The 26,132-nt window shown below is 36.2% G+C and overlaps 1 protein-coding gene across 2 annotated transcripts in view; it reads left to right on the forward strand.

Annotated features, from left to right (window-relative positions):
• The first annotated feature begins 2,734 nt into the window (after nt 1-2,734).
• IP6K3 (inositol hexakisphosphate kinase 3) overlaps nt 2,735-26,132 on the forward strand; it is a 38,350-nt gene continuing 14,952 nt past the window's right edge. Inside the window, exons 1-2 of one of the 2 annotated variants that reach the window (XM_026680393.2) lie at nt 2,735-2,960; nt 16,651-17,049. In XM_026680393.2, coding sequence (XP_026536178.1) covers nt 16,851-17,049 — 199 coding nt within the window. In that variant the 5' untranslated portion in view covers nt 2,735-2,960; nt 16,651-16,850. The remainder of the gene's footprint in view (nt 2,961-16,650; nt 17,050-26,132) is intronic. The other variant, XM_087959851.1, reaches the window with a different exon arrangement.

Below are 26,132 nucleotides of genomic sequence, written 5' to 3' on the forward strand. Positions count from 1 at the left end.
CATGCCCACCTACAGTAAATAGATTCTGTCTACATTGCTATATTATTAATAAAGTGGTCACTTGGGCAAGTAGTAATACAGTTGCCACTCCAGCTCATCATGTTCAACAAAATTGAAAGGCACCAATTTGAAGAAACATGATCAACAGTACATATGCCAGTGAAAAACAAATTGGATACTACCAATTTGGGAACAAGATTTATGACTTCCAGTCAGTTAGAATTTATATAGAATGCACAGAATGTTCTTCAGAGTTATGCTTATCTGCAACAATGATGGAAGAGGATGTATCAATAGTGGCCAGTCTGACCTGCAAGTGTTTGTGATTTGTATATGGTGGTATGATCTAATCTGGTCAAATGATATTTAAGAATCTTGTTTTGCTTTGGCCAGCTGTCCTGTGAGTTTGTGACAATTTGTCTTGGCCAACTTGCCCCGGCCAAATCACCATGGCCAACTTGATGCAACCAATTCACTACAGGACAACTCACTGCAGGGCAAGAGTTACACTAATATCAAAGAAATGGTGGAATAGAATCATTAAGGAATGCAAAAGGAGGGACAAAAATGAAATGTGAATGACAAAAATTAAGATAATTTTTTAATTTATTTTAAATAATTAAATTTAATTGTTAAATTGTTCCGTGGCAAGTTGTCTGTGGCAAGTTGTCTATGGCGAGATGATCATGGTGAGTTGGCTGCAGTGTGTTGTCCCATTCTAGCAAGAGCTGCCTAATTCCAATCAGATTCCATTTTTCAGGATCCATCACCAGCTTGAATTCTGAAACAGCCCCATAATTTTGCAGTAATGCTTGACTTCTAAGAACTTCTGAGCGTTTATATTCGTGTCTAAGGGATGGATTCTGCCTCTCTCCCCAGTCAGTGGTGTCCTCTTTCACAAACACAGCTTTTCTTGCTTTTTGTGCCCCTTGGAGGAATAGCTACTTTAGCAACAATATAAAAATGATATTCTACCATCAAGAGTATTGGTTGTTCTTGCTGCCTCTCTCTGGTTTATTTCATCTCACTTTTTTTCCGTCTCAGCTAATTTGTCCTGCACCTCTCAGCATTTCATAGAGCCTTGCCACTCCTGTGCATTTGGCATGATCTGAGACTGAACACTTTGAACATTTGTCTGGCTCCCAAAGTGGGTTCTATGAATATATTCCCCCCTCCCTCTTCTTTTTAAAAGTATTCATAGTAACCTTGGCAGCAGGAAGCCCTGAGGGAACTTTCCCCCTTTACCATCCCCTTAATTAAAAACATTTTCTGGAAGCCGCTATTTGCTTTAGAGGATAAAATAAAGCGGTACTCAAATTATATCTGTACATTTAACCATGGGTAGTTGCGATCTCAGAAGTCATTGGAAAGATAGCACAGGGGGAAAGATACACACACACACACACACACACACACTTGCATTGAAAACTATAATCTTGGTCAAATCTCCCTTTTCTCCCAGCAGTTTCAAATTAATGTTTTAATTATAGCTACTCTTATTCACAAATCTCTCCTCCTACATTTATAGTTTGGCCTATAGCAACTCCTAAAGGAAGCTTCTAGGAGCAGCTGATTTTCCTCAAGCTAATTAGATGAAGCAGACCGACATTGTTCCCAAATTGGTTCTCACTGAATATTTTGAAGTAAATTAGTTAAAATCCAATATATCATCAATGGTCTTCTTGTTCACATAAAACAGACCTAAAACTGCAATATGTACAACCTTGAGTCTTTCTCTCAAAAGGAGAAGCAAAACAGCTTTTCAAACAAAAAGCCAAAACTGGAGGATAGAGGCATAAAAAGTTAAGGGTGGGGAATCCTTAACCCAGGGATCCCCAAACTTGGCAACTTTAAGACTTGTGGACTTCAACTTTGAATATTTGTCCACAAGTCTTAAATTTGCCAAGTTTGGAGACCTAGGCTTATGACAAAATCAGGAAGCTGACAAGAAAAAAATAGATATTTTTACCTAGTCTATTTTTCTAGCCCATTTGCATTACATTCAGTGATGGGATACCATTTTTTTTTACTACCGGCTCTGTTGGCATAGCTTGATGGGAATGTCAGGGGAAGGATACTGTAAAATCTCCAGTCAGAGATGGTGTTTTCCGGTTCTGAACTACTCAAAATTTCCACTACCGGTTCTCCAGAACTGGTCAGAACCTGATGAATATTACTTCTGATTACATTCAGCTGCAAGAAAAAATGGAAATGGCATCCAAAGAAGTCTGGATTGCAGACATAATCTAATTCCATTTGAGGATCACAAAAATAAGAAACAAATGGGGAGAAACCTCCTGATTGATAGATGGATGCATTTGTGTTGTATTCTTGATAACAATACAGAAGTGAATTGCCATTGTGGTCTTTTTTTTTCTGTATTTTTTTCTTTTGTTTGTTTTTGTTTCCCTATTTCCCAATATAAAGTACAGTGAGAGATTTCCTAATGATCTCCCTTCCAATACTAACCAAGTCTGAGCATGTTTGAACTATTTCAAAAGCAGTGGATATGGTACTGCTACTTGCTGTGAAAAATATTAAAACATGCTCCCACACAAGGCAAGTGACTGTCATTGGATTCTCATACACTGATTCAATGAACCTTTGGTTTCTGTTGAGAAAGTAAAATAGATGAGGCAGCCACAGTTTTGTTTCCTTCAATGTCATAAGTGTTTTTCCTTTCCTAGTGTCTCCATTTAACCCCATGTAGTCCAATTGCATCAGCTGTTGGCTCGACATAACACATGCCAGCCAAGAATGTCTTAAGAAGGTCAGGTGATGATCCATGGTCCAGCTGGTTTTCCTCTCTTACTCCCAGCTCCCACACAAAGGTTACACATCCTAGGAGGACTGCAGGACTGCAAAGCATCCAGCAGATTCACACTGCTACTGATTGTAGGATACTCTCAAACTACTCTGGGCCATGAATGTAATCAATCAACAAACAAAGGAACAGTTTGGTAAGTAACTGTTTTTAATGGGATTGGTCTGTATTCATGTTTTTTTTTTAAAAAAAAAAAAAAAAACCTCTAAGTATAACTCTCCATTTGTTTCTAAAACTGTGGTTTGTTGGTGCTGATATTTAAATTGGCATATACCTTGTCCATTTGGATCAGGAAGAAGCAAGGTTAGTAAGGATGATGAGGGACAATATTAATCCTGAGACTTGAATAATAAATTCTCTCTAGAGAAAGCTGTGTAAAATGTTATGATTTCCGTTGCAAACTAATTAAGGTAACTAGCTAGGCTTTAAGATTCCCTAAATCAATTTCCCCCAAAGAGCTGACTTTCAAAACTTGAACGTTCAAAGCTAATTCAACTGGCTAGAAATAGTAATTAAGGTAACTGAAGTCCAGCATATCTGGAAGGATATGATTGAAAAGCCTGAGAGACTACAGGAGAACTGCTTTGGGTAAGGACAAACCTCAATGCTTCCTGCAGACTTTCCTTTCCAGATCCTGAATGTTGCTGTAAGGATAGAGAAGAAATGAATTATTGTTATATAGTCAGTAGTCAGCTTATTCCATTAAAACACTAACCTTTCTTGAGTGATGTCATTTTGGAAAGGTTTTGTACATTATTTTTAAATGCTATTTGATAAACCTAGTGAAATAGCCATAGCCTTTTAAATCAACTGAGGTTTGATGCATTACAGGAAAAAGCTCCCAGTGGCCAGCCAAATATAAATCTGAAGCAATTACCAAGAAGAGTATACATTAGTCTCAGAGTCCTACTAAAATATTTCAGGCAGGCAAGCGGCTAGAGGCAAATGAATGGCAGATACCCATTGCAAACATGCAGTTTCTTCACTTTTCTTCTCTGCTTTGACAAAATCATCAGAAATTAAAATATGGCTACAAATGTCAACCACAGAGAGCCTTCAGGCGTTGGCATTGTAAAAAGCTTTTAAGAAATAAATAAAATTGCAACCATGCTTACAGTATTTGAAAATGAACACTGGTCCTACCCATTGGGTTCATCTTTAAAGGAACATATGTCTAAACTTTGGGCAATAGAAAGAAGTATATCTTTTTTTTTTTCCATTTTGAAAGTTATCATGACATTCAAAGTTCTTATTTGCTCCTGAAAATTCCTTTCTCTGATCGGTGTCCTGATCTGTTTCCTCATCATACCGATGAGGATATGAGGCCACCATGAATTCAGACCACAGCTTGTTCTAATAGCAATAGGACTTAGACCACTGTACTGCTTTACAGTGCCCCACAGCCCTCTCTGTGGGCATATTGCCCCCAACAAATTGGGCCCTCATTTTACCCACCTCAAAAGGATGGAAGTAGTGGTGGGATTCAAAAAAATTTACCACTGGTTTTGTGGGTGTGGCTTGATGGGCGTGGCTAGGCGGGCATGGCTTCTGGGCCTCAGGCAAGCCTCCTGGGAGGTCGTTTTTGCTCCCAGGAAGTTTCCCTGGGGCTCAGGAAGAAAAAAAAATGGACCTGGAAGGGGCACACAGCATCCCCCATGCTTCATTTTGGGACCTTCTGTGTCTCAGGGAAGCCTCCCGGGGGTGCATTTTTTTCCCAGGATGCATCCCTGGGGCCCAGGAATGTAAAAAAATGGAGTGCGGGCGGGAGAAGGGGGGCTTTCCCCCCCTCCATTTTTTGCCTTTCTGTGCTTCAGGGAAGCCTCTTGGGAGAAGCAGTAAGTAAGCGAGGGGAATCCCAGCACAGCTGATCGTAGGAACAGCTGGTTTTGGGGAGGGAAAAAAAGGAATACCTTAAGAAGGGACTGGGTGAGGTGAGCATCAGGCGGGCGGGATGAGCGAGCATTGGTTGTGCAGGGCAAGTGAGCGACTGGCAACCAGGTCGGGAGCGTGGCCAGCCAGGAGTTACTACTGGTTTGGTGACCCACGCCAAATCCTTGCTACCAGTTCACCTGAACCAGTGCGAACCAGCTAAATACCACCGCTGGATGGAAGGCCAATAAACTCATTACTAAAGACAATGGAGAAAGGAATACAAGGCCGCCTTCTTCCTTTCCACCTCTTATATAACAACAGATCGTCTTCTCGTTTATTCTGGGCTATGTGCTCAATCAGGGTTGAAGAAGACAGTTACTGCATTTGTGTTTCTGAATCAGAAGCAGATTCTCAGAATATTCTTTGATTCAGGTGGGTTTGTTCTGGAAAAAAATGGCACAAATCTACACTGCAAGGAAAATAATAAAAGCCAAGTGTTTTTACTGGGCTGAAAAATAGTTTAGACAAATATTGCTAGGGGGTTATGATTTAGAGCCACCCAATCAAATGTCTCCTTTGATCCAAGCTTTACTCCTGATGACTACATAGACTCATCAATATCGCTTTATCAGGCTCCCAAGTAGACAAGACAGGAAATATAACAATGTGAACTAATTCCACTTTATTATAAGATTATATTAACAGAATCTTGCAAGTCTTAAAATACAAATCTCCCTCCAACTATTTTTACTGCCTGATTAGTTAGGATGGAACCTTTTTTAAGTTTCTTCTCTGCCATTACATGGTTCCAGGGTCCTCCCTCTTTTATCTCCTTTCTCCCCACCTTCTCTTCTGTCATTCTCATATTCCCTTACAACCTTTCTGGCAATGTAAATGATTAGTTATAGTCTTCTTCAAGAATTTTGTCCCCCCCCCCCCCCGCCGCCATCCAACTTATTACCCTGGGATTTCCTTGTGATCTCCATTCCAAGTGCTATCCAAATTTGAGTCTGTTTAGCTTTCAAATAACATTAATAGCACTTAGATTTATATACCACTCACAGTGCTTTACAGCTCTCACTAAGCAGTTTAAAGAGTCAGCATATTCCCCCCAACAAATTGGGTCCTTATTTTACCAACCTCGGAAAGATGCAGGGCTGAGTCAACTTTGAGCCAATGAGAATCAAACTGCTGGCAGTCAGCAGAATTAGCCTGCAATACTGCATTCTAACCACTGTGTCACCACAGCTCTTTAAATATAGCCAAAATTCTTCTTTTTAGGCTTGGCCAAATATGTATTTTGATTAAATCTTTTTGTATATCATTATTACTATTCTGAAATCCATAGTTTAAAAAGTTGTGACTTATACCTTTTATTAAAAAGAACATAATTAAAAGAAAATAAGAAAAGATAGCTATAAAATGCTATTGGTGGTTTAGCAACCATTCATGCACCACTCCATGCTACTTACAACCCAGATTCAAAGTTTAACAGCCAGATTCACCCTTCAAGGTCATGAAATTGTAATTTAGGCACTTGGCAACCAGCCCACATTTACATTTGCAGTCTCCCTTGATCATGTGACTGCAATTTATAACTTTTTTGTCAGTTTCTAGCACTTACTTCCAGTTTCTGGAAAAACATACCTATTGCAGAAATTTGAGTTGCTTAATGACTGTGGGGTTCACTTAACAACCACTGTGACTTAACAGCCATGGCATTCACTTACCAACAGCCACAAAAAATCAAAAAAATCAAAAAAAAATCCAGCCATGTGATGCCTCAACTTATGACTGCAATGATTTCTGACTGTAATTCCAGGCTGAATTATGCTCATATGTCAAGGACTATCTGTAGTGCAGCCATAGACACCTCATCTCACCCCCATTATTCCAAAAGTCTTGGCAAGAAACAGAGCATTTTAGTGGCCAATCAATCCAGGAAAATGTGACTCCCATCTTTTCAGCAATCCTCCAAAGCAGTCCTTGCAAAGCAGTCATATAAATCTTTCAGGGAAACAAATGGTATCTTTCTTTGCTTCGTGTGCATGAGGGATGCTGGGACTAGCTATAAAGTTTATGAACATCATATTCTTTCAGGAAAGGAAATGCAAGATTAAAAGGGCTCAGGGTTTGTTCAAACAAGGATTTATGGCATCGGGGCTGAAACGTGGCTCCTTGCAGAGAATGGAGCTTTTCATTTGCAATGCTCTTGTCACCAAAGATAGTTTTTCTTTTAGATAGGGAAGAAGAGTAGAAGCAGACTTAGAAATACACTGAAGGGTGATACAGCATCTACCCATCATGCATGAAATAGCCACATGGAAATAGTGAAGAGTCCACTAAAATTAAGCAATTTTCTTCCCATCGCTACAAGCAGCTGTTGATCAGAAGTTAAGTAATGCAGGTATAAATCAACAGGGAGACTTGTGAGTATATATAACTCCGCGACTGTAATGGGAAACTGAAATGCACAAAGGGAAAAGTAAGCAGATTGCACCAGTTAACTATTTTTAGACCTTTGGAAGCAGTGGTTGATTCCCTTTTTTCTGTGTTACCCTGTGTGATCTTGAAAATTGGAGCTTTGGGGAAAGAAATGTGAATGCGTAACAGTCCTGTTAAAGTTACCCTTGGGAATAGCATATTCTAAATATCTGACTATAATGGTAATTACACCTAACCCCTAAGCCAGATAAAATTACCTTGCAGTTTCCTAATATGATAATTCTGCTTTTGCCATTGAATGTAATGGTCAGGGAGTAGAATGAATCTTGTTTCATTCTAAACTGGCACAGTTTCTTTGCAATGTTTCTGTTAAAATGAACCACTTCACAATAATGAGTGCTAGTATCGTATTTGGTTGTTTATGCATTTATTTATATCCATGTTTATTATTTTTTTATAAATCAAGGCAGCAAACATACATAATACTCCTTCCTCCTATATTCCCCACAACAACAACCCTGTGAGTGAGTTGAGCTGAGAGAGAATGACTGGCCCAAAGTCACCCAGTTGGCTTTCATGCCTAGGCTAGAATTCAGGATCTGTTGGATTTCAGCCTTTAGTGCAGAGATGGGCTGTACATACTGTAACTACCGGTGCAGAACCGAAAATGTGAGTACCCTTTGAGTAAAAGTTTGCATACAATTTTAGTTTTGTTTTTTTCTAATTAGTCTCTGTCTAATTAGTCTTCTTCTTCTTAGTCTTTGTGAGGACAGGAATGATAGAGAAGAATTTTGTACAACAGCAAGATTAGAACATCCAAATGTTTAAAAAGGGCTCCTTCCTCCTTTACTGTGGCTAGCAGGGAGTGTTTTAATACCTATTGCTGCATTTTCTTCTTAGTTGCAGGAGATTTGGTCCAGTCTTCAGGTGGCCTGAAGGAAAGGCAGGAAGACCTTTTTTAAAAAAAATGTAAGAAAAGCATAAGTGGCACATTTTCTTGAAAATCACTTGTCTTGATTATGTTCCTTAACTGAACTTCCAATTTGTGCTTTAAAATTTAACATAATACACTTGCAACAGTACTATTTAAATCCTGTAGGTAAAAACCATCCTGCAGCATATATCCAGAATTCACTTCATACATTCTTGTTGTCTGCTAGTTAAAATCACATGTTTTTCTAATATTTGTACAATGTTTATCTTGTCTTCCAAATTGAAAACATAGCGTCCTCTAGGTCTGGTACACAATACTCCAAGCATGATCTCACTTCAGTGTTATTTAAGAACAGTATTATATTGGCAATCCTGTTTTCCCTTCCCTTCCAAAGATTCCAAGCATGGGGTTTACCTTTTTTACAGCAGCTGCATATGGGCTGACATTTTCAATTATGCTGTCCATCCTGACTGCAAAATCACTTTAGGCAGTGCTAGTTCACTGTCAAATTTCAGTGCCATAATCTTAAATCTGGGGACAACAATAAATAGGCCTGGAAGAGAGGGCGGAGCTGGCGTCGTGACGATATGGCATGCGATCTCGGAGGTCTGAGATTGCAGCCGATATCTTTGCCCCTGGACGGTCCAAACGGATCTAAACCGTCCTGAAGAGACGGCGAAAGTGAAGAGCGCATCCTATTGATCCCAGGGATACCGCAAAGTCCCTGGTAGATCCAGGAGAAGCTCTTCTTGTCAGCGGCAAAGAGGCAGCCATTAAAGCTGCTGAAGTTGGGACAGCTCCGAAACGGAAGAGAGCAGAAAGAGAAAGTGTGTCGGTTTGGTGAGAACTTTTTTATTCTAAGACTTGAAAGGACACCCTAAGGAAAAGAAAGAATCTGTAAAAGTTTTGACAGAATTGATTAAGCGGCGATTTTAAACGGAAGTGTCAAAGTAAGGTTTTGTTGTTGTTTTTCTCATTGCTGGATTTCTATACGCGATTTTGTATTTTGAAACTGGACTGGTTCTTATTTATACCTATATTTTCTTCTCCTTTTTGATTTTGTAATATTTTAGGCTAGAGGCTCCCTTTAGTTACTTAGTTATTTCCCTTTTTTTATATTTTTTCCTTTTTTGGTAATTTTTATTACGTATTGCTTGGGAAAGGAGGGGGAAAGTGAGAGTAAAGAAACTTTGTAATACTGCCAACTAGAGGCTTGAAAATCCTTTATTTCCTGTGATCAGACGAAGCTGAGAAAGCTGAGAAAGAAAGAACTGAGACTCCTTTTCAAGGACATTGCTATGTGATAAGATAGAGGGAAGAGCATGGGAGAGTGTTATTGCAGGTGCTCTTCTGGATTTCTATCAATAGCTGGAGCCTGGTGTTGAAGCTTACGAAAAGAAAAGGTGATAAGTCTTTGGAGAAGAGAGTTATAATAAGAGCCTTGGATAACTAAACAAAGTGCAGTGTGCTCTTTTTATTTATTTTTTTAAGTTGTGCTACCCCTCCTTACCAGCTTTACTGTTTTGTTTTGTTTTTAATCTTTATTCTTGTAATAACTATTAGGGTTTTTGGCTTGGTTGGAGTTTGTTTTTGTCTTTTTTTTTTTTTTTGGAAGTCCAATCTTCACGTTTGCTTTTTATTTTAAAAGGAAAGCCTTAAAAGCCTTTTCTCTTTTTTTTTTCCTGGCATTTTTTTGTTTTTTCACCCACCTTTTTGGTTCATTTTTATGCACTTTTTTCTATTTGAGACCTTTCAATTGGATTAAGGTGTTGAAGAACCCGAAGAACTTTTCCCCTTCTTTTGTTCTTTTTAAGTCTTTTTCTTTATTTAACTACTGATTGGATTAAGGTTTACAAGAACCTGAAGAAACTTTGTCTCCCCCCTTTTTATTACTATTTGGCTTTTTTTCTCTCTACCATTTTTATTTTTTACCTTGGATTATAATTGGCTACTTCACAATTGGATTAAGGTTTAGAATAACCTGAAGATTTTGAATCGTTTAAAATGAGTAAGAAATTTACAGCTTCTGGTTCCTCAACTTCTACTTCTGCCTCCCCACCATCTGGAGGACAACGTTCAATACAGACAATGTTAAAGCAAGAAAAAGAACAAGAAAAATCTGCAGATGATTATGCAAGGAATCCAAGATATTAAAGCAAGATCAGAGACTATTGAAAAGAGAATAGAGAATATTGAACAAAGAACAGAGAATATTTAACAAAGAACAGAGAACATCGAACAAAGAACAGGGAAAACCGATGAAAAAGTGGAGAACATTCAACAAATGATGTCGAGAGATTCCAAAAAATTGAAGAAGATAAACAAACAGACAAGAAGATTGGAGACACTGATAACAGATTAACTGTGGTTGAACAAGATAAAAGTGGTATGCTGAGATGGGAGATGGACGGATCAGAATTTTATCTTAGATTTCAAAACATAGAGGAAGAAAAAGGATAAAATCTAGCTGAGATAATGATAGAAATATTGGCTGAAGCTTTGGAAATAACTGAAGAGAAGATGATGGATGGAATAGATGAGGTATATCGAGTCTTTACAAGATATGCAATGAGAAATAACTTACCAAGAGAAGTTCACATTAGATTTACAAAGAAAGCCATTAAAACGCAAATATTGCAAGTGGCAAGAGAGAAAACGTTGAAATACAAAGGCAAGGAGATTGTGGTCTTAAAACAAATACCCAGAAGAGTGAGAGAGATGAGAAGGGAATATCGATTCCTGACTAAAATGCTACTTAAAAAAGAGGTGAATTATAGATGGCTGATCCCAGAAGGGTTAATGTTCACATGGCAAGACATAGAATTGACTCAATTGAGAAAGCGGAATTATTTTATACAGAATTTTTTGGAAGGAAAGAGGAAGAGGCAGAAAAAGAGATCTCACTAACTGAATTCCAAGAGGACTGTCAAATGGGGACTGAAAAAGAACAAGGCACAGTAGGTGGAAAGGTGGAAGCCAAAGAACAACGTGAAATAAGATCTACAAGAGCTGCTAAACCCAACTATAAAATATAACTATGGAAGAGAAAAAATTGATTACAATTAATATAAATGGACTTAATTCAGCCGTTAAAAGAAGGAAAACTTTTCATAAATTAGAGAAATTAAAATTTGATATAATTTGTCTACAAGAAGTACATATTAAAAAACAATATGAACAATTGTTGCTACAGCCAAAATTAGGGAAAATATTTACTTCCTTGACCCAATGTAAGAAAAGAGGAGTGGTTTTATATATTAAAGAGACACCCCAGCAAAATTGATCTATACTGATGAAGATGGAAGAGTATTAATGGTGGAAATAATGGACAATAATATGAAAACACTCCTGTTGCAATCTATGCTCCGAATGACAAACAAGAAGAATTTTACAAAAAATTACATATGAAAATAATTGAACTGGACTATGCCAATATAGTTATGATGGGAGATTTTAATGGAATTGTAGACAATAAATTGGACTATACAGCAACAACAACAAAGCAAAACAGAAAGTCTCTCCCAAAATCCTTTTTTAAAATGGTTGATGAATTAAATTTAAAAGATACATGGAGAGAAAGAAATGCTAAAACTAAACAATATACCTTCTATTCAAATAGACATTTATCATGGTCCAGACTAGATATGATATGGATGTCAACAGAACTAATATCTAATATTCAAGAAATAAATATAGAAACAAGTACTTGGGCAGACCACAATCCAATGACAATTAAATGGAAAGGACAAAACAGAAGATTGAGATGGACGTTAAATAATACTATTTTAAAGGAAAAAGACTTTACACAGCGGATGGAGAAAGAATTGGCCTTTTTCTTTAGAGAAAATAAAAAAGAAGATACATCAATTCAGAATGTATGGGATACAATGAAGGCATTTGCTAGAGGCTTGATAATAGATTATACAAGGAAAAGGAATACTAGGAAAAGACAAGCCACTAAGGCTCTAGAGGATGAGTATAAAAGACTTGAAGAAGAGCTACAGAAAATGTTACAGAAAAAGGACATTAAGCTAAAAATGGATATAATTAAACACAAAATGGGTCAAATAGAGAAAGAAGAATTATCACAGAAAATTACAGAACTACTTTGAAGATGCAAACAAACCAGGTAGATGGTTAGCATATAAATTGGGAAAGGAAAAAGAATCAAGGAAAATATTGCAGTTAATAGATGATCAAAGCCAAGTTTGCCATGGCAGTAAAGAGAAGAAGGAAATCATTCGAGATTTTTATGGGAAATTATATAAGCAAGAGAATATTGATGAGGAAAGAGTTAAGCAGTATTTACAGAATGCTAATTTACCTAAGATACCTAAAGAGACTGAAAAAATGTTAGAAAGCAATATAACTATGATGGAGTTAACTGAAGCACTTAAGAAGCAAAATAATGGAAAGGCACCAGGCCCAGATGGACTTCCGGCAGAATTTTATAAAACATTACAAGAATCATTGAACCTTCCATTGCTAGAAGTTATTAATGAAGTTATGTTAAAGAAGAAGATACCCAAATCATGTTCAGAAGCCTATATCACATTTATTCCAAAAGAGGAGGCTGATCCATTGCAAATTAAGAACTATAGACCTATTTCTCTACTAAATGCAGATTATAAAATTTTTGCTTCAATATTGGCAGAAAGACTTAAAAAATATTTAAATAACTTTATTCATTCTCATCAAAATGGATTTCTGCCAAAGAGACAAATTAAAGGTAATATGAGAGTAATTTTGGATACCTTGGAATACTATGAGGCACATCCTGAAAAACAAATGGCTTTGATATTTCTAGATGCACAAAAGGCATTTGATAATGTGAATTGGCGATTCATGTTATTATTGTTGGAACAGATGGGTTTTGCCAGAAAATTTATTCAAGCAATAGAAGCTATATACTACAAGCAAATGGCAAAGGTAATGATAGAGGGAGAATTGACAGACTCTATTAACATAAGAAAAGGAACAAGACAAGGGTGCCCACTATCGCCTTTGCTATTTGTGTTAACTTTGGAAGTGTTAAACAGAAATATTAGAGATGAAAAGAGTATAAAAGGAATGAAAATTAAAAAGGAAGAATTTAAACTGCAAGCCTTTGTGGATGATTTGGTTTTTATCTTAGAAGACCCTTTAGAAACATCACCAAAATTATTGGAAAAGATAGAGGCATATGGCAAGGTGGCTGGTTTGAAAATAAACAAAGATAAGACAAAGATTTTGACAAAGAATATGTTATCAAGACAAAAGGAAGAATTGGCAGATCTATTGAAAATTCAAGTCACAAATAAGATCAAGTATTTGGGGATACATTTGACAGCAAGATGTAGTACATTAAAAGAGAATAATTATATTAAACTTAAACAGCAGATAGCGCTAGACTTGGCGAAATGGGAAAATTTACAACTGTCACTAATAGGGAGAATCTCAACAATCAAGATGAATATATTACCCACAATTTTATATTTGTTCCAAACAATTCCAATTAGGCTTGGAAAAGACTATTTTGAAGATTTAAATAAAATTGTGTTGAAATATATATGGCAAGGTAAGAAAGCGAGAATAAAGTTAAAACTTTTGCAAGATGCTAGAATTAGAGGAGGATTTGGTTTGCCTAATTGGGAGTTGTACTACCAAGCTACAAACTTGATGTGGGTCAAGGAATGGATAACATTAAGAAATACTAGATTGTTGACATTAGAAGGACATGATTTGTTGTTGGGGTGGCATGCTTTTTTATGGTACAAGGGAACTAAAATACAGGGGTATTTTAGAAGACATCATATATGGGAGTCTTTGTGGTTAAATTGGGAGAAGATTAAAAGACAATGTTATTTGAAAATTCCAGTCTGGCTATCGACTATTGAAGCATTTTCCTATCCTATAATATACAAGAAGGAACAAACAGTTAGATATGGGAAAATATTGAATGAAAAGGGTGAACTTAAATCTATGCAAAAACTAGAGGAACAAGGTATAAAGATGAATTGGTTTTCATATGCGCAAATACATTCAAGGTATGATAAAGATTTTAAAACAGAAGGTTTCTATGATAAATTGACTGATCTAGATAAGATTTTGACAGGTACTGATGAAAAGGTAATTTAAAAACTGTATGGATATTTATTAGAAATTAAACTAGAAGAAGAACAAGTTAAAGAAACTATTATTGTTTGGGAAAAGAACTTTGGATATGGAATTGATTTACAGAAATAGCAAAAATTGTGGTCTCAAAATTATAAAATGACAATGTCAACAGCTTATAAAGAAAATTTGTATAAGATGTTTTACAGGTGGCATTTTTCCCTGACAAGAATGTTCAAGAATAAATCCGAAAAATGTTGGAAATGTCATCAGACACCTGGCTCATATTACCATATGTGGTGGACTTGTGCGGACGCTAGAAAATACTGGACTAAAATCCACATGTGGTTGGAAAAAAATGACAAAAAAACATATAGATTTAAAACCAGAGATATTTTTACTGGGAATTTTACCTGATACATATAGCAAAGATTTGAAATACTTGATTGTAAATGTATTAACAGCGGCTAGGATTGTATTTGCTAAAAACTGGAAAAATGAGAAAATACCATCGCAGGAGGAAATCATTAAGAAAATATTGGAATGTGCTGAAATGAGTAGATTGACATTTGAAATTAGAGAACAAGAGGATAAACAATTTTATAAACTTTGGGACCTTTTCTATCAATGGTTAGATAATAAAATACAGTAATGAAATATGTAGATCTTTAGAAAATAATAAATATATAAAAGTGTACTTTTTTATTATAACTACAAAATGTTTTTAGGATAGATTTGGGAGGATAATATGAATTCTTATAAAATAAACTAAGTAAATTATGGTTATCTCGTAAAATACGAATGAATAAAATTATAGTCAAATGATTGATTAATAATGATACTAGGGTATTCAATTTTTGATTGATAATATGAGCTATTATGCAATGTAATGGTAACTGAAGACTATGAAATGGATGCACAAAATAATTTGTAAACCAACCGGCACACTGCTTGTATACTTACGGAAGAAAGTTTGATGTTTTTATGTTTTGTTTGTTCATGTTTGTTTTAAAAAACCAATAAAATTTACAAAAAAAAAAAAGGCTTGAACAGCCTGAAAACTACTGTAATGTGATAATATGGAGCCAGAAGACATACTGCTGCTATTCCAGACCCTGAGTCAGATGAAGATGCAGGTACCATGATCCCACCTGGTTCTATTGATTTTCTTCAGAGTTCTATCCAGAATTTAGTATAAGACAAGTCACGTCATGTTACAGTGTCTCCTGTTTTCTACTGTCCTTTGTCAGAAAATCACAATATATGTAGGGTATGATCACAGTCTTTATTGGCTATGCCTTAGGTACTTTGAAAGATAGCAATACAATATTGTTTCTTATGCCCCTAGCTTTACATCCTGACCTATTGCATAACTTTAACTGTGTTCACATATTGCACTAAATCTTGTTTAGGTTGTTGAGTAGGCCACAACCATCTCTGTCAGTGAGAGTCCTTAAAACTACATTATAACCTGAAATGCCAACCCAATCTTTGTGTTGTGATGTGTGCAAAAGAGAGGGACTCTACCAAAATTGAGTAGGTTGTCAGTCATAGAGGAACTGTTATGAATATCTGTGGTATAATCACCACAAGGTAAAAGATGAATCTTGAATCTTTGTAAAGTGAGCTACAAGAAGTGAGGGGAGGTCAAAACCTACCTCCTCTGCCTCTATCTTTCTTTAAAGGAGTTTTATATCTGTTAACATGGAGGTACAACTGTAGTTTTTTTCTTCTTTTCTTCTGAAGTCACATCAAAACTTAATAATTAATTTATTTGAACAAAATAATAAAAAATAAAAAAATAAAATGCCCTGATGTAACCCCCTCCCCAAGTCCTAGTGCTGAAGTAGGGAATGTTCTGATCTCAAGTGTCTTTTGGAAAGATGGATAGTGTAATGGTAAAATGATTCCCTGAAGGAAGTGTGAATATCCCTTTTACTAAGACTATATTGTTAAAGCCCAGAGACTACTATTCACAGAGCAATATTAATAACCTTCTTGGTAGGGAACATTCTGCTCCAGGGCTCCATGAATGAAGGTTGAAAAGCCAGTTGGGAGCAGCTTTGGGATAAACAAATTGAGCATATTTTTTCCTCAACCTGGATTCTCTTTAACAAGAAGAGAGAAGGGACCCCTTATTAATAAGTTAGTGTTAGATGGCTGTTGGGATGTCCAATTAGACTGCTAGATAAGCTATTTTAGCCTGATAGCTCTTTTAGTTTAACTTTCCTTATCTTTTTACTCAGACACTCCTATCTATGCAATCTAATTAGAATCCATTTGGGTCTTTCAGACCTGGAATCCCAGAAAATACCTTAACCTTTTCCCAAAGTTAGGAATACATCCATTTAACATGTGCAAAGTTATGGGCCAGAGTACTAAATGTTACATGCTGTAACAAGTGCACTAGGGAGTGGATAAGTGGGTGTGTTATTGGAGAAGGAGTAATGCCATGTGCTTTTTTCTTTTCTTTTCCCTTCAGCTGTTGAATTTATACTCTGGGGTGCAGAAAAGTCCTGGAAGGATTATTGAACTGCCAAGGGGCATATATGCTTCATAGCCAAGTTCATATGCTGGCATAAAAACCTCAAGAAACGTTCTGATCCTAGTTATACAGTGGCTCCTCCATTTGAAACCCAGCAACAGCCGACAGAAAAAGACTCCAGTATCTCTGGTTACATCATGGTGGTGCAGAATAATCTGGATATCGGGGAAACCAGGAAAGAAATCCTGCTAGAACCATTCATCCACCAGGTTGGAGGACATATGAGCATGATGAAGTATGATGACTGCACTGTCTGTAAGCCACTTGTCTCTCAGGAGCAATGGTTCTATGAAGCTCTTCCAACAGCAATGAAACAGTTCACTCCTCATTACAAAGGTAGGGCTAAGATTCAAATCGTGAATGCACAAGTTTGGAAATAAGGGCCAGTAGATTCTGAATAAATGTAACATACGCCATGTTGCAAGGTTAATAGTGAGAGGTTAAGGGTAGCAAATGATGCTTATAAAAAATATATATCAGAAATATCACCCCTTCTGCTCCAATTGCCAGGAAAGAAGTGAAGTTACTAGATCCTGTCGCACAGTAAATGATATGTTGTTCAAGGCCATTAAAATATACACGGCAGTTGTTAGCAACTTGTGGAAGGAAAGAATGAAATCTGAGACAGGAGCAAAAAAAGTAATTGTTGTGTCTTTCTTGGAATGTGTAAGGCAAGATGATCTTGCGATTCAGGTTGCTCTATAAAACTCTCACTGGAAACAGTTGTCCTGCCTTGGTTACTAAATATTATGGATGTCCAAACAGCATTTATCATTTTTTCATATTTCTGTCTCCACTTGTTCTTTGAGTACCTCACATCTGGAAACACCTTCCAACTTTCAGTGGAACTGTATCTAAGAATCTGCAAATATAAATATGTTATATGCAGAGAAAAATGAATATGTGATGGAGAATGGCACATGCCAATGTTTAGGTAATCTGCCTTCCTAATAAGAAGGCTTGCAAAGAGTAAGAAAACAGAAGGATTACAAAATCCATTTTGGTACTCTTACGAATTAGAGATGAAAAGTGACTCTTTTAAATGATGCTGAAAGTGAGGGAATGAATTACTTTGTTGTTTGAAATAATACATGATACCATGGATTGTGTTGTCCAATTGTCCAGGAAATAATTTCACTGAAGTTATTTTAAGATAAGGTTTGATATTGGTGATTCTCATTAGATTTGGTATGGCTGGATTAATAGATGAGGGGCAGCGGGGAATACTTCAATGTCTTTATCGCCAATGTTGCTTAATGCTTCAGATGAACAAACACCTGCCAGTTAAAAGCTAGTTGCAGTTGTGATTACAAACTCAGATGGTTAGAAAGTTTTATCACTTTTATATCACAACTTGGGGAAGTGGGGGTGTTATAAACTTTGAAAACCCATCAAAGAAAGGAGAAACAAAAGACGGTTCTTTTCCAATACAGAAACAGAAGAAAAAGCCAATTTACTACTATGGTAATAGACAAGATCTCCAAAGTCCCCATGTGTTTGTAAGTTAGCCCATTTGGATTTTATCATGGTTTGATTTGATGTAAAGAAGCCATCTGTGCATATTATACCTTCCATAATGAGATGATGTCTCCTGAACTGAAAATAAAGGAAAAAAGAACCAAACCTAAAGCTGATTAACAATAGGATTTGTGGGGCAGGGGAGTATTTTTTGCATAGCTTATTATTCATTATAATTTGATTTGTTTTAAATCATTTTGTTATTGTAAAAACTTGACTGGAAAGGACTTAAATTGCAGAAATGCTCCCATTCTGATTTTGATCATTACCCATTCCATATGTGAGGGGCGCAATGATCTTGGACTGGAACCACCCTTATGTATCTCTTTGATGTTGTGGGGCTTTTAGTTGTCTTAGAAAAATAAGCCAATATTCAACGTTTTGTAAATAAAACCAAGAGGGGATGGCAAACAAAAATACAATAAACTTTAAGTTAGTTAAATCAGATGATATTCATCCTTGCCCATTTCCTGGTGTGAAAAAGAACACATAAAATGAAACGCTGGGATATCAGATACACAATACTAGTCTAGACATCTTGTCTAATTTTGATGCTGATATCTGGAACTGAAGTTCCAAAGAAGTAGCACCTGTTTCAGTATTTCATAATCTCTTGGCCCAAGTGTCTTTTCATCAGGAATACTGTGGGAAGATCTCTTTGCATTTAGTCATAGGTTCCTTAGAGAAATAGTAGGATACAAACAACAGAGAAACGGAATACAAATAAGCTTTAAAACAGTAGAAATTGGGATAAATTCATTGCATGGTAATTATTTGAATGATTGTAATGTACCGGTATTATGTAGGGGGCTGCCTTCCTAACTTCGTCTATTCATCAACTTCTATTCATAACTTCAAGTTTTAGGAGAATATATTAATAGAATTACCAAGATTTAGGACTATGATTATGTTAAGACAGTTCTTTAACTTCTCTGCCTTATTTGCTATTTCTAGGCCTAAATTTCCTGTCTGAATCTTGTTTCCGATGTGGAAGTAAGATTCAGCTATCAATCTAGTCAGTTTTCACACGGAAAGATTAAAAAAAAAATGACTTATGTTGGCCTGATGAGCCTTTAGGTTTGCTCTGACTGGGAATCAGAGTTTCTGAAAGATTGCCTGTTAGATATTAATATTTTCTGTAGAAATACTTTTCATTATATCATTACATTTTGCTGAAGCCGTACTAGGACCCTGACTACTTCATAAACTGTAAAATCTGGAAAACAAAACATAAAGTACAAACCAGATCAATAAAGCCATAAACTAAACACAGGTCACTTCAAATCAATAGTGAAATTTTGTATAATTTTGTTAAATTGAATTCATGCAGACCCAGAATTTGTAACAAGCCCATTTGCGTAAGAAGAAATTTCATTTTGAGATACAAAAAGAGCTTGCAGTCAATAATTTTCAAAATGCGATAGGAAACAAATACATTGGTATGAATTATGTAATAAGAAATATCACTGCTTCAACCAAAAATATTCCCCCATTCAATATGTATTCAGACTGCACAGTGCTTCACTTGTCATTCAGTCTATCCTAGCTGTGAAGCAATGGAAGACAGGCTGACCCAATTAAAGCCCTTCCCACGCCATTTCTTTCTAAGAGGCAAGATTTAAACATAAAATTGTCCCCCTGGGGCTGAGTTGGCATTTTTCCAGCCGAGAGCTGTTTTACAAGAATGCCTGCATTTTAAGAGTTCTTGTCTGAGCTCAATAGAATATACAATCACCTCTTATTTCATTCTTTTACCATTAACATGAAAACATCAAGATGGCTCATTTTCCCTTGAAAAATAATGGCATTGCTTACAGGCGTTGCTTGTATTAAAATAATAATAATCTCTTTCTCTCTATAATATTGCAAAAAAAAAAAAAAAAAAACACCTATGAAATGAAGAAGTCTTTCATAAGTGCTAGCTCCCAAAAGTTGTCTGAAGTCCAAGTCTCTATAGTAGAGCTACCACATTTGGCCTGTAGGAGTCCAAATGAGACTTTAGATAACAACAAAAACTGCACAGAAAAACTTTTTTTTTTTTTGCTATTATCTAATGATTATCTGAATTTTTGCAGCATAGGTATGGTAGGCCTCTATAAAAAGTAGCATTTTTCTTCCCATCTTCTTTTGTTGTCCCACTGCTATTTTTGGCTGGCTACTAGTGTAGAAGAAGAAAGTTTTATACCCAATGGCAGATAAATTCACCCAAGCTTGTTCTACAAATGTTATTAATCAACAGCTCGATTATATGAATCTTTCACAGATACCGTATATCATGCAAAATGCATTCAAAGGTATCCTTGTAATTACAATCAAAGGCAACTACTTTTTAGTGGGCAAAAAAAGAAACAAAACTTTGTAGTTTCAGTATATAGCTTTTACTTTTTAGCAAGAAAGCATTTCATGCCTGCAAAAAACATCACAGGAATTCACATAAAATGTTGCCATTTTAAATAGGTTGAAGCACTTTCACAGAAGTAGATTCTTCAAATGGCAGGATGGAGTGATAATTCATAAATAATTTTTTGGGGAACTAGAAAGTTTCTTCAGGCAGCTGTTTGAAACTAAAAATATGAAAGAACGGGTTTTCATAATTTTGTACATGACTGTCATTCAATACCTTTATATTACGGGTCTAGTTTTCCTACAAACATGGCAATGGAATTCCTAATTCGGAATACTAGAATGAAATACAAATTCCACTGACTAGCCCCCTATAATTTTTTAGGCCATGCCACCCCAAAAAAACCCTTCATCTGGCCTGGTATCAACATATCTTTAGACATCACCTTTGAAAAAATCTGAACGCTTTCCTAGAAAACTAAAGGTCAGGCTAAACGTCAGTAGAAATAGCTTTATATTTTTGGCATGGATTCACCAGTGGAGTTATGGAGTTAGATATTTTTATAGAGTTGCATATATTTATAACTCCTGGAGGTTTTGAGGTAGTTTAAGAGCCATTATGTAATGATATCACTTTATAAAATGTTGCCCAGCTACCACAAATTAAGTCTACTACAAGCTAGCACTATTTCAGAAGGCTACTTCCAGATAAAACTGTCTTTTAATTCATTTCAGTATAAATTAGACAACTTTGAAACAAATGCCTTCCTTTGGGCAACATCTTCTCTCCCAAAATTACTTGTCTAGTTTCGCGCTCATTATGAGATTAGACCTATTTTCAACTAGTTTTTGTTCATGTTTATATTGCACATGGCAATAAATAAATGTGCCTATTTATCCAGGAGCAGAGGTATAGCAAAACAGCTTCTAAGAATTGCTGAGATGTTTCTAACCTGATACCTTCTGTAAATATTTTCTTCTGTCTGCCATTGCCATGTTCAAAGCAAAACAGTTTGAGCCCTGAAATAAATAAATGTGCTGAAACTATGTTGCATATGTTGATGGATTCTATAGTCATATATATCATTCATGTTGATGCAATGAGAGTCTTGGCTGTTTATGCTGCAACAGGCTAATTGGAATCTGGCACATTGTTTTATTTGCAAGCCTTTTTCAATTCTCATTTTACCTAAATGGCTTTTTCCATAGTATCAACACAGTACCTTCCAAATATGGATCGTGATGTCAGGATTTTTCTTCCCACTTTTGCTATCTTATCCCTAGAATTTTCATCATATAGAAAACTGAAGATTACTTTAGCTTAGCTTATCCCTAGGATTTTAATATAGAAAGCTGAAGTTTACTTTAAGGACTATAGACCACCTGGTCTACGTCTTTTCTCTTTTCTTTTCTGTGAAAGGAAGGAAGATAGGAAGATACATATTTGGCATGCAACCATCTTCAAGTACACCTAAAATGTGGGGAAACCAAATGCTTGAAGGTGGCCAAAAGTTTTACCAGTTTGCAATTGTCCTCCAGTGATTCCCATTGGCTTCATGGGAGCATTAGACACAACCCCAGTAGATTTCCTTTGCATAGGACAAGAAGTTATGATTATTTATTTGGAATAAGTGGCAATTGCATAATGTATCCACTTTTCCAATGACAGTGGCCATTAACTGAACAATTAGTCTTTCAAATTAGCATATTCTAATTTAGTTATCTCAAGTCATTTTGAGAGTCACAGGCACTACACACACAAAAACCGGCTATACTGTAAGCCAGTAGAAAGATTATCGTATCAAGATAGGCCATAGCCTGTTGAAAAAACAAAATCACTTAACCAAAATTCATAGTTTACTAAACACAGTCATTAATCTTTCCCAAGATACTATTTAAAATCCAACTATATTAAGGGTTATCACAGTGTAGAAACCGCAGCATAAGAAAAAAAAATTCTGGTTTTATGGTCTCTCTTCATTGGACTGATGAGCTGTCCTGCAGTATCCAAAACTTGTAACTTTGCAACATTTTACTTGGTCCTAATGTTATGGATTTTGAATTTTTCCCATCAGCTAACAGTAGCATGAGCCCTTCCTTCAAACAATTTGGAAGTTGAACAACAAGGGAAGGGCCACTTGTTTAGTTCTTTTCTACTCAGTTACCACCCTCTGGGTCAAGCAAAAAATATGCAGGAAATGTTCTTATGGTGTCCCTTACCTATTAGAGACCTCAAAATGTTTCTTTTCAAAACAAGCAATTGGAAAGCAACTTCTGTATCTCATAGAACATACGAAGAATCCATTCTTTTAGGCTAACACATTCATATCATTTGCATTCTGGTTTTTCTGCTGGTTTATAGTTGATTAATAAAACGATCTTCCCTCTTTCCAAAAACTAATAATAATAATAATTTTTTAAAAAACACCAGCCAGCATTTATTGCAGCCTTAAGACTTTCAGTCTGGCTTGGTTTTTCAGAGCCCTTCCTGTACTTGTCATTCTATTTCAGTTCATAAATTAGGCTTATTTTTAAATTGTTTTGCTTTAGCTATGAAATGTGTCTCTCTACCTGACAATTCAGGATTGAATCTGTCCCCATTTTTAGATAACGCACAAAAATAGGCAGCTTGATTCATGAGTCAGAATGGCCTTCTCCTGTCTCTTTGGGTACATAGAGCAAGCATTTTTAGGTACTAAGAGGAAGCTGATTCAGCATGCCTGCCATAAGAGGAGGAATATATGAAAAGCTCTACTTTGATGCCATATGATCCAAAGACTAAGGGGATTAAATCTGACAGTGAAATTTATACATTATCACACCAAAACCCTTTGATACACAGAAACCCCTTGTTTCACACATTTTTTCTTCATTTTTATAAATTTAGGACTGCAATACGGATACCAGGTGCTAGATGAGATATAGATATATCTTTCAGATATACTCTTGTATTTTCCCTGGTCTTATTTAAACAGATGAAAAAATGGAACAGCATCCAGATTTTCCAGGAGGTGAGAACAGGTGTTTAAGACATCTTGAGACCTCTGAGCTAGGAAAAATATAATGAATGTTAAATACAAGCAAAAAAAAACGTTAGTAAAGTAAGAAAACGCTGCTATGCAGCAACTTTTTTGCTATGCAGTTTTAAATGAATTTTGGATATATTCCTTGGAATCCTCTGGTATAAGACAAGAATGTCAATTGTTCATGCTGAATTTTGGAATGAAAACATTTCATATTCCATCACAACCTCTACATTTAGAATCTGTGGGTATGTTTGGTTTGCAAACTACCTTAATAACTTGTTGATTCTAAAGTTATCCCCTTACTTCTGTCCCTCGAAAAGCTTCAGCTACAGATTCTAGCAATCTCCACTTTGTGAACGGTATTCAGGGTCTCTCTCTATATGTGTGTGTGAGTGTTCTCTCTCTCTCTCTCTCTCTCTCTGTGTGTGTGTGTGTGTGTGTGTGTGTGTGTAAAAAAGGTATAGCTTGAGATTAAAAATAATCAGTTGGCAACTTTGCTTTGTCCTGACTTCCCCATCTAAAACCTAGAATTATTCAGACATTGCTTCAGGTAGCTCATGTTTCTGGGGGGGGGGGGCTGCCTATCAAAGAACAATGCTATATAAGACTCTCAGTAAGAGGAAGCTGAGAGGAAGCAGAGCTAGAATTGAAAATGTTATGCTTACTAAGTAGAATCTGCAATATCCTTGAGAAGATGGCTCACTATCATTGATGTGTCATCAAAAGGTCAAAGATGCCTTATCCACCAGCTATGCTCAAAAGTAATCTGTCATTTGAGACTATGACCTGCAATTGTGTCCCCGCCAGACTTTATCAGGAATGGCATAAATATGTCAAAGGGTGTCTGACACCTCAGCCATGTGAGCCCCATTTAAGTCAACAGGAGAAGCATGGCTGAAATATAGAATTACAGAGCACTGTTTATTACGGGGAATAAATCACTAAGTTGTTTTTTTTCTTTTCAAAATTAGACTGGCCTTGTCATGATGTAAAATAAGTCCTGTGCCTTTTGAAAGTGAGAAAAGACTGAATAACCGTGATTTCTCTCACTCGTTCCTTAGCCATTTCCCCCTTCCAATCTTGTTTCCAATTTTGCTTTTTAGCAGCTTGGAAGAAAGGATTGATAGAAGAATCAGTGGGAGAAGCCGCAGTTTCTTTGTCTACCACAGCAGGTGATTTTAACAGTACAGAATAAATCTGTAGCAGACCTAAATTGAATGTAAAGATCTAAAGCTTACCTAGACATACAGCCCCAAATTCTTTATTGAAACAGTGTTTGCAAGCTTCTGGCACTATCCAACTGGGAGAGAAATTGTTTTTTGAAAACTTTCAGACTGTGCACATTAAGATTAATTCCTTTTCCTACTGAACCCTTGGGATATATAATGGCACATACTTGTCCCATTCTCACCGTAGGTATTTATCTCATTTTCAAATGGCAGCAATTTTATGTCTTAAAAAGCCATTAAACCCAAATCCTAACTTACTGATGCAACGTTACATAATTGAAACAGACTTGGAGGGTAGCTACTTATTTAACCATGGTTTTGATCAACTGTGGTTTGTTGGCTAAGTCATTTTTGGCGGGGTATTACATATACTATATGTCCGGTTTTGGTCCTCACAATATAAGAAAGATATTGAGACTCTAGAAAGAGTGCAGTGAAGAGCAAGAAAGCTGATTTAGGGGACTGGAGGCTAAAACATATGAACAATAGTTGCATGAATTGGATATGTCTAATTAAAAGAAGGAGCAAGGGTGATATGATACCGGTAGCATTGTTCCAATATCTAAGGGGCTGCCACAAAGAAGGGGTCAACCTATTCTGCAAAGAAGGCAGAACAAGAAGCAATGGATAAAAATTAATCAAGAAGAGAACCAACCTAGAACAAAGGAGAAATTTTCTGACAGAGTAATTAATCAATGGAACAATTTGCCTCAAAGGTGCTCCCACATTGGAAGTTTTTAAGAAGAGATTGGACAACCATTTGTCTGAAAAAGTATCGGGTTTTCTTGAGCAGAGGGCTGGACTGGAAGACCTCCAAGGTCCCTGTTTTCTGTTTTCTGTTATTATACTGAGCCATCAATATGGTTTTCAAGACCACAATGGCTTAATTCATTCAATAACTAATCCAAAAACCAAACATGCATTTTGTAACAAAACATAACAAAACATACTGTGTTCAAGGCAAGTGTCAGAAGGATTATTATTATGTGAAGTTCTAGATGCTTTCTGAGATTATTTTCTTGTAGACATTTCATTACCTGACTAGATAATGAAGATACTGATAATGATTACCTAGCTGGGTAATGAAGCATCAGCAAAATAACAACCAATCCCAGAGTGTACCAAAGACTCCGTAGCTCAGCTCTGAGTGACTATATTTTCTTCTATTAGATTATTATTTTCTCTGTTTCTGAAGATCAGATATCAGAACAGACTTCTAATGGTTCCAGTGGCACAAGAGAGAAATATCAAAACGCTTGCAGTGGGGGGTGGGAATAATGTGTTCAAGTTCAAAAGAAGCAAG

Source organism: Notechis scutatus, chromosome 3 (assembly GCF_049901735.1).
Source record: "Notechis scutatus isolate UNSWTSFEM ecotype Mainland chromosome 3, rNotScu1.2, whole genome shotgun sequence".
Classification (NCBI taxonomy): Eukaryota; Metazoa; Chordata; class Lepidosauria; order Squamata; family Elapidae; genus Notechis; species Notechis scutatus.